This window comes from Salmo salar, chromosome ssa23 (genome assembly GCF_905237065.1).
Source record: "Salmo salar chromosome ssa23, Ssal_v3.1, whole genome shotgun sequence".
In the NCBI taxonomy this organism is placed as follows: domain Eukaryota; kingdom Metazoa; phylum Chordata; class Actinopteri; order Salmoniformes; family Salmonidae; genus Salmo; species Salmo salar.
In genome coordinates this window covers 8,630,603-8,642,701 of record NC_059464.1, presented here as the reverse complement: position 1 = coordinate 8,642,701, position 12,099 = coordinate 8,630,603, and the positions used below count along the sequence as shown (strand labels likewise).

The 12,099-nt window shown below is 42.9% G+C and overlaps 1 protein-coding gene across 4 annotated transcripts in view; it reads left to right on the top strand.

Annotated features, from left to right (window-relative positions):
- Nucleotides 1-12,099, top strand: part of LOC106584025 (KN motif and ankyrin repeat domain-containing protein 4) — a 100,254-nt gene that overhangs the window by 60,738 nt on the left and 27,417 nt on the right. For 2 of the 4 annotated variants that reach the window (XM_014168796.2, XM_014168797.2), the window contains exon 2: nucleotides 5,889-5,958. In XM_014168796.2, the coding sequence (XP_014024271.2) occupies nucleotides 5,943-5,958 (16 nt within the window). In that variant the 5' untranslated portion in view covers nucleotides 5,889-5,942. Of the gene's footprint in view, nucleotides 1-330; nucleotides 445-738; nucleotides 854-5,888; nucleotides 5,959-12,099 lie in introns of those variants that run through there. The other 2 variants (XM_014168794.2, XM_014168795.2) reach the window with 2 other exon arrangements.

Here is a 12,099-nt window from a genome sequence, read left to right as displayed (position 1 = left end):
TTATTAAAAATGTACCAATCAAAACATGTCCAGTTTTATTAGTTAGGCTCTATCAATATGTTGAAAATGAAGTCTATATGAATTAACTAAGCATTATTTTGTCGCCACGCAAAGATTCTTTAATGAGAATGCGACTATAATATTTTAAATAAGCAAAGCAACAAAAAAAAAATGGCAGTCTGGTATGATTTAGTCATTGACGGCGCAAAACGATCATATCGGATATCACATATTTGGTGTAGCGTATCGTGGAAGAGGTATCCCCAAATATCGCCCAACCCGAATGTGCCTGTGTGTGTGAGCGTGTGAGCGTGTGAGTGATAAGGGCTGTGCTTAACAGATAGCGCTTAAACATTGACTCCTGGCCCTACAGTAATGATTAGACCAGTGAGTGGTGGGGCGGCCATATTTCTCCAGACCAGACTGAGAGAGGATGGGGAGACGGTAAGAGAGTGTGTGGGCCAAATCTCTTTCGGGGAAGGGGTGGAGAGTACATTCCTTTATAGCTCACATACACGCGCACTGTAGCAGTGTTGTTTGGCTTGTGTGTTCCTGGGTATTTATTCTTTCCTGGTCTTATTTTTCTGGGCCAGCTCATCGCTGTAGGCAGAAAGAGGGTGATCAATCCTACACAGAGCAGCTGCCTGACTATCGCCTCTCTCTCTCCTTTCAGACCCCAACCAACACCTTTCTTTTCCTCACTTCTTTTTTTTGGGGGGGTGGGGGGGGGTGGGGGGGTGTTGTGTTGAAGTTGAGAGGGAGGGAGGGAAGGCAGCGGTAGTATGTACAGACGGCAGAGAGGAAAGGAGTTGAGGAAGAGAGGAACAGAGGAGAGGAGCTGGCTGCACAGCAGGTGAGAGGAATCCCCTCACTCTCCGTTATTCCCTGTGACTCACCTCCTTTTATCTCTGTTTCTGTCTATTTTCTCCCTCTCTCCTTTTTGACGTCCTGTCGATTTCTCTCTCTCTCATCTCCACTCTATGTACGCTCTCAGTCCCCCTCTCTCCTTCCTTTTTATCTGTACCCTTGTTCCTCCACCCCCTTCCACTTCTCCCTCTCTCTCTGCGGGGTACGCGGGGACGCGATGCTCGGAGCAGCGCAGGTGAGAGGTGTGCGTGTCAGGCTGTGGAGTGTGTGACTCTTCCACATGCCCGTGTGTGCGAGGGATCGCCTGTAAGCGTGGGTTTCCGGTCTGCTGTGCATCAAGCCAGGCTGCTACGATAGCAGAGAGGGGTGGCTCGTTTTAGTGTGTTTCTGCTGTTCCTGTTAGCCGTTGCTGCTGCTGCATTGCAGGAGGAACAAGCAGCCTCTGAGCTCATGTTTCTGGGCTGAGCTCGCATACACTGATCCACAAACGGAGAGAAATGAACATGCAGTCGGTTTACCCTTACTGGTAACCAGCCAACTAATTTCCCTGCATTTGTGTATGCGTATGAGAGTGTGCACCAATGTTTGTGGGTATATGTGTGTGTGTGCATGTAGGTGTAAGTGTGTGTGCGGAAACAAGGCTCTGTAGCTGTCACAGTAATACAATCAATAGTGTGTGGATTTAGAGAGTGTTGACTCCCTCCTTATTCAAATGGGGTTGCCTGCTCTGCTCCACACTACATCAGTGCTGCTGACTGTTACCATGCAGACTTTTACTACCAGGAGTGTGTGTGTGTGTGTGTGTGTGTGTGTGTGTGTGTGTGTGTGTGTGTGTGTGTGTGTGTGTGTGTGTGTGTGTGTGTGGCATGTGGTCTGCGTGTGTGCACGTCTGTGTGCTTGAACATGTGTTTGTGCGTACGTGAAGGCTTGTGTTTGCTTCTGTTTGTAAATGCGACGCGTGCATTCATGTGTGTGTTGCTTTTTATGTGCAGAAGGGAGTGCAGGGGATCTGATATAATTTGACAGTGCTGTAATTGATCCAGTCTAATGTGACATGTGCCCACCCCTTCCTCCATCCCTCTCCATCCCTCTCTAACCTTCTTTACCGTTCTCTCCGCATTATTGTAAAAGGATCTGTAAGTAAGCATTTCGCTGTTGTTTACGAAGCATGTGCCAAATACAATTTTGATTCTGTCTCTTTTCTCTCCACACAACCCAACTTCATCGTCTCTCCTGACAGCAGTATCTTCCCCTCTTTCCTTCTCTCTCTCTTCCTCCCCCGTTCCCTCCATCCTTTCCCCCTCATCTCTTTGCCTAGGAAGCCAGCTCTAACATGCCGACGATGTCACACATCCTGTAGGGCTAGCCCCGCGGCGCGCTAATTAGTGGTAGCTTTTCCCTCAGAAACCCCCATTACCCTCTGATGGGGAGGGACACTAAGGGTTAGCCATTATGCTAAGTCTGCTAGGCTGGGATAGGGTAGCCATGGGGATCGGGTGAATAAATAATTGATGTTTGTGTTGTTCTTTATCTCTAATGAAAGCGGGCGGCTGGTCTCGCACAACACACACACACACACACACACACACACACACACACACACACACACACACACACACACACACACACACACAGTATAATGTATTGCTCCATTCCAGACAGAGAGTTGGAGATTGTGTCTGGTCTCTCTGTGGAGTCGATGTGTTCTGTGTTGTGTCATCTGGAGGGAGAACTCCAGCTCTGGCAGCTTATTAGAGGAAATTAATTGGGCTGTCCACATGCCCAACCCTCTATTTCCTGCTTTAGTTGCAGACGATTCCTAACAACAAGCAACGAGAACGTTCCAATGAGAAATGTTGAGTAAAGACCCCCTGACTCCTGGATGTGTGTGTGTGTGTACTGTGTGTACATGTGTGTGTGTGTGTGTTTTGGGGGTGACCAGCTATGTCCACTTTCTCAGGGTTAAGTCGAGGTAAACACAGATAGTGGACATGTGAGGGAGCTGATCAAAGACGTTCTAGAGCTGTGCACCTGGTACCAACCGGTGAGAAACTCCCAGGTGTTGTTTTTGTTGTCTCGCTCAGCCATTCGTTCTGCTGCCGTTTGCAATCGCTTGCTGTTTTTTTAGGGATATCATGGCGCAGCTGTCCTCTCCCTCATTCTCTCTCACCCACCTCTAGACTCCAGTCTCTCCCATCTAATTTCCCCATCTCGTCTCTTCCTCTCTGGCGTGTGCTATCGTATTAATGTAATTCAATCTACGGCGTTGCAAAGGGACTCATAACGACCCATGACGTTCAATTAAGGCTTCGGCCCCCCTGTGGTTTGCGGGATCAGCTGGCATTTATTAAAAGGCTGTCAGTAGGAAGTTATTTACTGTATCTGCCGTGGCGACGTAATATCCATCGTTTCCGGCCAGGCGTTATTATAACGCAATGTCGGTCTTCATATCATCGGCCCCAGTCACGCTTCACTTGTTTTAAAACACGGCGCTTGTAGATTGGAGATCACTCATCTCGTTGAGCGTTATGGAAATAAGTGTGTGGTTTTGACTTTTAGCCCACGGAAACAGACGTCAACCTGTCCGGTACTTGTGACCTTGTTAGTCTTATTTACTGTTGTGAGGTGATGGGTCCCCCCCCCCACTCTGGCCCAGTTTCCTCTGTGCCTGCCTGTGAGCATATTGAAGTGATGTTCTACGTGTCACCCAGCAGTGATGCGCATTTACGTCACGTCACAGCGAGCTGCTCTCACTTAGCTCAAAGGCCCTCGTTAGAGAGGGGCACTTGTAAAGTGACTTTACTGTCACCATTAAAGCCTCTTAGATTCCTCAAAATAGAGGTTGGTGGAAGTTCAGCTGGAGAGAGAGACTCGCTAAGTATCTTCGTCCAGGTCTGGCCAGCCTCTGTTTCTCATCTTCCCTCGGTTTCTCTTTGTCCGTATTACTCGTTCTCCACCCTTATACCGCTGTCCTTCCTCTCCCTTTCTTGTCTCTCTCTCTCTCTCCCCCACCCCCCTCTATTTAATTTCTGTCCCTGTGTTTTTAGTAAGGATCTGTGTGTAATTGCCTGTAGGGTCCGAAGCCTCACGCTTTACTCAGCGATTATCAACGGCATTCTTCCGCTCGCAAATGAGCCATTTAGGCCTCAAGGTCAGCGAGCAGAAAGCGGATTGCCCCGCCGTCACATTAAGGATTTGGAGTGTCAGGGACAGGGATGCCCCTGCTCCCATGGCGACATCCCGACATCATCTGTGTGGTAGGGGAGACACTGTCAGTCGAATCCCGTGTTTCAGATGACAGTCTTGCAATGTGTCACAACTCACTCCCCGCAAGTCTCTGTCTCACAGCTGAACTGGTGTGGATAGATGGGGATTTACATTTTTTTGTTTTACCTTTATCTAACTAGGCAAGTCAGTTAAGAACAAATTCTTATTTTCAACGACAGCCTAGAAACAGTGCCTTGTTCAGGGGCAGAACGACAGATTTGTGCCTTGTCAGCTCGGGGATTCAAACTTGCAACCTTTACGGTTACTAGCCCAACGCTCTAACCACTAGGCTACCGTGCCGTCCCCAGAGTATATCACAGGAATACACTACAGCTCACAGGCACCGCGTTGGACGGCAAGGCCATCAATTGAAATGACAGCCAAATCCACACAGGAACCTGATCAGGGATAAAGCCATGACTGTACAAGATAGAGACACCGGTGGATAGAAACACATCTGCACTCGATCACACATTGCTTTGTTGTCAGTGTTTGGGGATTATTTATGGAGTGCTCCAGCTGGTTGTTATGGATACATGATCAGGTTCCTGTGTGGATTTGGCTGTCATTTTGATTGATGGCCTTGCCGCCTGTTTGCTGTAGTGTATTCCTGTGATATACTCTGATGGTAAACAGCCTACCTCTAATCTAAGCACACAGTCTTTGCCCAGCACCATCGTCCCAGTGTGTACTTCTTACCGATACAGGACATTTGTTGCCGGGCAAAAATATGCTTCCTCTGTTCTCTCCACAGTCATCAAAGCAGAATGTGCAAAGGGAAGACTACCACTTGCAATTTGTTCATAGACTTAGGCTTCAAAAGTGTTTGTGAATGATTAAGGGATTTGTGATGGTAGAAAAAGGACTAAGAGATGACAACGAAAGTGCTTTAGGACCTACAGTTTTCCATGATAACACATTTAAAATGACAAAGCAATCATAAGGATAGATACAGGTAGCGTCCATGTTTTCCTTTATCTAACAGTAGTTTATATTGCACTGAAATTGATTCCTGCCTGCCGGGTTCAAGTCCACACTCAAACTCTCATTAAATCAATGCTCCCGGCTAGTAACTGCGTCCTCCTAAGTAGCAGATATTTTGTAACCAGAACAAATTTGCATGGCAATTGTGTGAATGTGTGCCTATTTGCTAAATTGCTTTGGCATTTATATTTTGCTGTCGAGTTAATGTAGCTATTTAAAATAGGTTCAATATGGAAAGCACACTTAAGGCTGTGGGAACTTTCTAGCCCTGGCTGTGGGTTATTCGTATTATTGGATATTACATTTAAAATCTTTGCTTAATAAGCCTCTAAAAGTTTTGAAATCTCAGTTGTTTTCCCATCCTTGTTGCCTCACCCAAAGCCCTTGTAAAAAACAGGGGCTCCGGTTTCTTGGCAGCTCCAACTGGAACAAACAACACAAAATGGCACCCAGATGGAACATTTTCCTACTTAGTTGGATGAAACTGTAGCCCCTGTAAGTGTTGTGGTGATTTTATACGGCCACCGAGGATCTCTCCCTCTCTGTTAGACAATAACACAGGGGAGAGGTTGTCATTACCAACAAATAGTTATCACGGGTCACTGGTAGAACACAATGAGAAACAGTCATTTCACAGGCTATGCTACGTTCTTATGTCTTTCAAACACAAATATGTTTAATACAAAACAGAGGTTGTATTAAAACCAGTTGGCCAGTGTTGATATTCAGTGTTATTTCAGTGGCTCACAGACTTCAATTCTCATTTCCAGGTTGCCAACTCTGACTAGAGAGAAGTAAGTCCATGACCCTGAACTACTACAGCGATGGACAAGAAAAGTGGTATGTAAACCCACATAACAATACCAGATTACCATAGAATTCTGCCGTTTTTATTTATCCAGGTAAGTTGACTGAGAACACATTCTCAACCTGGAGAATAGTTACAGGGGAGAGGATGAATGAGCCATTTGGAAGCTGGGGATGATTAGGTGGTCATGATGGTATGATGGCCAGATTGGGAATTTAGCCAGGACACCAGGGTTAACCCCCCTACTCTACGATAAGTACCGTGGGATCTTCAGTGACCACAAAGAGTCAGAACACCTGTTTAACATCCAAAAGACAGCGCCTTACAAAGGGCAATGTCCCCAATCACCGCCCTAGGGCATTAAGATATTTTTGGGGGACCAGAGGAAAGAGTGCTCCTACTGGCCCTCCAACACCACTCCCAGTAGCATCTGGTCACCCCTCCAGGGACCAACTAGAACCAACCCTGCTTAGCTTCAGAGTCAAGCCAGCAGTGGGATGCAGGGTGGTGTGCTGCTGTAGTGAACTGTAGTATCCCTCGATCGTGTAGTGCTTACTACACGATCGACGGACACAGCGCAGGACACTTTTGAGACGCAAGCAAGAGCATAGAAAATGCCGACAGCATGGCTTCTAACGAAAACATACCACCACGCCCGCAGCTTGACAAAACTGGCTCCAGAAGTGAACTATGGGAAAACTTTGATTACAGATCAGACGAGAGCCAGCGCACCAAAAAAACTAAGCAAATGTTTGCTGAGGAGTATTTCTGTCTGTATTAAAGCCCTTTTGTGGGGGAAAATAATACTGATTGCCAGGTCCTAGCTCCCCAGTGGGTTGGCTTAGGCCCTCCAAGGCCCACCCATGGCTGCACCCCTGGCTACACCCCTGACATTCATGTAAAATCCATAGATTAGACTTCTGTTTGGTATATGATTACACAAACCAAAAGTCATGTGAAATGCACTTAACTTGACAGCAATAGTTCACATTTGTCTGGGCTTGCTAGCAGTAGCCACTAGTGCCCGCCAGCAGCCCTGGGCATCCTGGGAAGTGAATGCACTCTTGGAATCATTGAATGCTGTGTAAATTCTATTGTATTTTTATGGTGTTTAGACTGCAATATAGAAGCTTCAGAAATGAGCTTCAAACTATTAATTTAATAAATGAAATGAGTTAGCTGTAATGAATTAGAGGTCTAATGTCATTTGACAATATTATGGCCATAGATTAGCAAATTAACCCTGATATGTATCAAATTACATTTTAGAAACAGTTTAGATGTATTTGTACAATTATTTGTACATACTTCCACTATGGTTTTGCGTATGGAAAATTGGAGGTATTCTGATTTAGTATGGTGTTAAGAAATTGATTATAGAATAGAAAACATTGTATTTGTTCTACCAGTTAACATTGTTCAATGTTTAAAAAAAAAAAACTCGGTGGTTATTCTGTGATATGAGTATCGTTTCAGTATATGAGTATCGTTTCAGTATATGAGTATCGTTTCAGTATATGAGTATCGTTTCAGTTTATGAGTATCGTTTCAGTATATGAGTATCGTTTCAGTATATGAGTATCGTTTCAGTATATGAGTATCGTTTCAGTATATGAGTATCGTTTCAGTATATGAGTATCGTTTCAGTATATGAGTATTGTTTCAGTATATGAGTATCGTTTCAGTATATGAGTATTGTTTCAGAATATGAGTATCGTTTTGGTATTGAGTATCTTGATCCTAAACCTGGTATTGGTATCCAAATCAAAAATCTGATATCGTGACAACACAACATCTTACCGTCCAGAAGCAGTGTATGCTGCCGGCAATACACTCGTATCACCCGTGGATCAGTTCATTCCTAATACATTGTCCATTCAGGCTGAAAATCAGCCACCATGCTAGAGTCGCTAATTCCTAGGAATGCTAGCCCCGGGGGTTGTGTATCACGTTCAGCCAATCAGGTTGCAGCAGTCTGTTGTTTACCTCTGGCTGAACATGGGGCGCAACATCAGGAAGTTGCATTAGACACTAGTATGGTGGTGGGAAATGGTGTTTCAAATTAAGCATATTTTGGACAGTAAGATGAAACGACAATATCGCCATCTGCCAGTCTTTGGAATAATTATTTTGTATACTGTGTAGAATACTACACACTGTAGTATCCCTCGATCACGTAGTGTTTGTGATCGATTAGACTACTAGTTAGCTTTGTCGATCCCGTTTTGATTTGAACTTGCTGTCCTTGGGGAGCTCATGCCGTGGATTTTCTCTGAGGTTCCCCCTCAATCGTGTAGTGTTTACTATAGAATTTTGTAGTATACTATACTCCACACTAGTATACCCTTAATTGATTTTGACTATTTAAAAATACCATAAATGTTGATGTAATGCATTTAGACATTTGTGAAGAATAACACTAAAAAAAGTGTACCATTTATTTCCATTGTGGTCCTAGTTCAAACATCAAACCTGTTATACATTTACAGCTAACTCACTTGAAAATAATACAGTTGTCACAGGCGTCGTAAGGAGTGGACCAAAACGCAGCGGGTAAAGTGCTCATCTTCTTATTTATTTAAGAAAACACTTAATCACAAAATAAACAGACGACGAAAACAGTCCAGTAAGGTGCACAGACTATACTGGAAACAACCACCCACAAACACAAGTGAAAAACGAACACACTTAAATATGGCCTCCAATTAGAGACAACGACAACCAGCTGCCTCTAATTGGAGGTCATTGAAAAACACAACATAGAAATACAAAACTAGAATAAACATAGAAATAGAAAATATAGAACATAAATCAAAAACCCCGAGACACACAAAACAAACACCCCCTGCCACGCCCTGACCAAACTACAATGACAATTAACCCCTTTTACTGGTCAGGACGTGACAACAGTATACTATGGTCTAAATACTGTAGTATACCATAGTTCTTTTTTGCAGATTTACTGTAGTATACACTAGTGTTTTCGTGCACATAACTAGTATAACATACCCCAGTTAATGTTTAATGAGGGGAACACCTCAACCAGAACTTAAGGAAGATTCGTAACAGGCCACCTATTGAGTTGAACCAAAAGTTCTGAGCAATGCAACAGACAACACCTCAGTGGAAATATATATGTTTTATTACAACTATAACATCGAAACGTTAGACAGGTTCTAGGCCCATTAAAGGGAAGCAGTACAGAGGCAGATATAAAAGAACAAGCAAAGTTCATTAACGCTTAGATTGGAGGATTAGGTTGGCGTGTTTGACACATGAGTAACACATTAACAAGAGTACATCAAAATGACTTGGATGCTACTTCCACTAGATAGCCTTCTGAAATAGTGCTTTCACAGAGATTCAGCTGACCAACTTTGACAGATTACCAAAAAGTGACAAGCAATACCGTACTTCTGATGGTAGAAAATAACAGTTACACTGCATTTACATAGACAATAGATTTTAGAAATACAAATGGACTTTAAAGACAGTCCCCTTTTTGGAGGGTGCTGCCAATAACTGGCTGGACCTCAAACCAGCAAAGCCTCTCCAAACAAACCCATTGAAAACAAAAGTACATTGTAATGGCTTTACATAATGAACATATTGAATATTCCCACATAAATAAGTGCACTGGTCAAACTCAACACACACCATTCAGAACAATTGACCACATCCCAAACATTTCTTCAAGACAGCATGTCACAAAATGGTTACACACACACACACACACACACACACACACACACACACACACACACACACACACTGCCTTAATACATTTCCTGCATGTCCTCCCCTAATAAAGCTGCCCAAAACTTTCCCAATATTCTTCAGTTACAAGATTGTAAAATCTATTGTCTATGTAAATGCAGTGTAACTGTTTAGAAGAGTGCTATGGTGATGTCCATCTACTGTGGGACTCCAGTTAAAGAGCAGCTGGAGGCAGAGATGTAGTTCAGTCTAGGAGTCATTATAGATTCAGGTAATGAGATGATACATGGCAGGGAATGATTTACAGTCGTTGACATGAGACTTGTATTGAATTGAGATTTGGTAGGCATTGTATGGAATAAGGTTTATCTAAAAGTAGACCATGGTGCAAATAATAATGGGCAATAACAGCAATGAATATACATAATTCAATTGTCTGTTAACCGTTGACAATATGCAAATGAAATAAGCATATAAACGGGTAACGTTATGCATAAATAGAGCAGCAGTTAACCGGAAAGCGGGTGCAATAGCATGCAGCATGGTAGGATGAAGATATAGCAGGCAAATTTATCAATGTCTACATAGCATGGCAAGCAAACAAAAAAAACTACCAGAAGTAGGAAGCCTAGCAATAAAGCAAGTACTGTAGTTAGCATAACATGGGCAATGCACAAAAAGCACAACATTTATTAACGTGGCCATTAACACCACAAGTACCAAAGAGAACAGATCAGTGGACTCAAAATGGCTGTTTGACTGAGCCGTTAGTATTTCCCAGCCACTAGCGACCAATATCACCTTTACAAAACAATCAATGACGAGGGAGTCCTCTTCTTATCCTCTTCTGTGAGATAAAAAAGTTAGTACTTTACATTTCAATGACACACACTGGTTATGGTTTGTGAGAGTTGTTTGTCCTGCTCAACTACTCAGCTTTGTCTTGGTGAAGGAACCAGAGTGAAAGGAGGCACCCTCGAAACCTGCCCGTACGCTATAGAGATGGGTCGAAGGCACACCTGTCAACGAATACTCTCCCCCGCATCCACGTCACCGAGCAGGGAATTCTGTACAAATATAAACAACAACTGCCAGTTCCTTTTGGTTTAACCAGTATAAATCATCAACAATCATTAGACCACCAAATATACATACCCAGATAGTGGCTTGCTCTACTCTGACAATCATAAAAATGCTAGGTATATGAAACGATCCTCTTTGACTAGCCCGAGATGTACTCTTAAGGAGCATACCGTTACTCCTTAAGGACAATTTAGGATGTTGGCCAAAAAATACAAAAAAAGATAGTGGAAAATGATGTTTAATAATAAAGAATGTACGCATATTTTCCTTGCAATTAAAGCCAGTTAAGGGGGAAATTGATGCCTTTGAGCCTGAATGGAGGATGCTTTATGTAAGAGTTGGTCCACGGGTGACACAACTGTATCGGCTGCCTAGGTTACAGTAATCTTTTGTTTTCTGGTAATGTGTTACCTTCAGACAAGTCACCATTGTGTTCATGACAATCTCATCTTTCCATGTGGTGGTATGGTATTTGTGCGTCTGTTACTTTCTCACTTATCATTATTCAGGATTCATTCAGAATTATCCAGAATCATGGTAGCATCCACATTAATGTAGACGTATTTAGAAACATATTCTATTCTTATTTGCAATAAACCTGACTCCAAAATGACACAATACATTAGTTACCATTCATTTATATTGGGCAGAAAATGATCTGAAATACAACCAAAACAACAGCAAATGCATCCAACAAGTTTATACAGTTAAAAAGTTGAATGTAGTCTTTGCGTGCTAGGAATATGGGACCAAATAATTTACTTTTTACTACTTTAATACACATATAAGTGAATTTGTCCCAATCCTTTTAGTCCCCTAAAATTGGGGGTGACTATGTACAAAAAGTATTGTAAATACTAAACGGATCACACAATATGGGTGAAAACACCCTCAAATGAAAGCTGACAGTCTGCAATTTAACCCCAAAGTGCTGCAGTACAGAGCCAAAACAACAAATCTGTGTCACTGTCCCAATACTTTTGGAGCTCATTGTATTTCACCCATAGCTGGGGAAGTAGGGGTGCTGAGGGTGCTGCAGCACCCCTTGAAAAATCTTGAAAAATAGTCCACTGGGCATTTACTAGTATTAGCAGACCGATATAGACATTTTTTTTCAGCTTCTCCACTTTGGCAAAAAAGTGAGTTGTATAATAAAGAACAGTATTTTACAGGATTCAGTAGTTGGAATTGTAAGAGTTGTTGCCCTGTCCCTTTTTCTGTGATTGTCATTCTCATGGTATCCAGAAAGAACAAAACCCTGTCCTCAAACATTTACATCAAATCACATGGAAAACAACCACTTGATGTGCAGTATTAATTTAGCATCCTTACAAACCGCTTCATGTAAATTTACCTACTCTATTGTAGGCTGA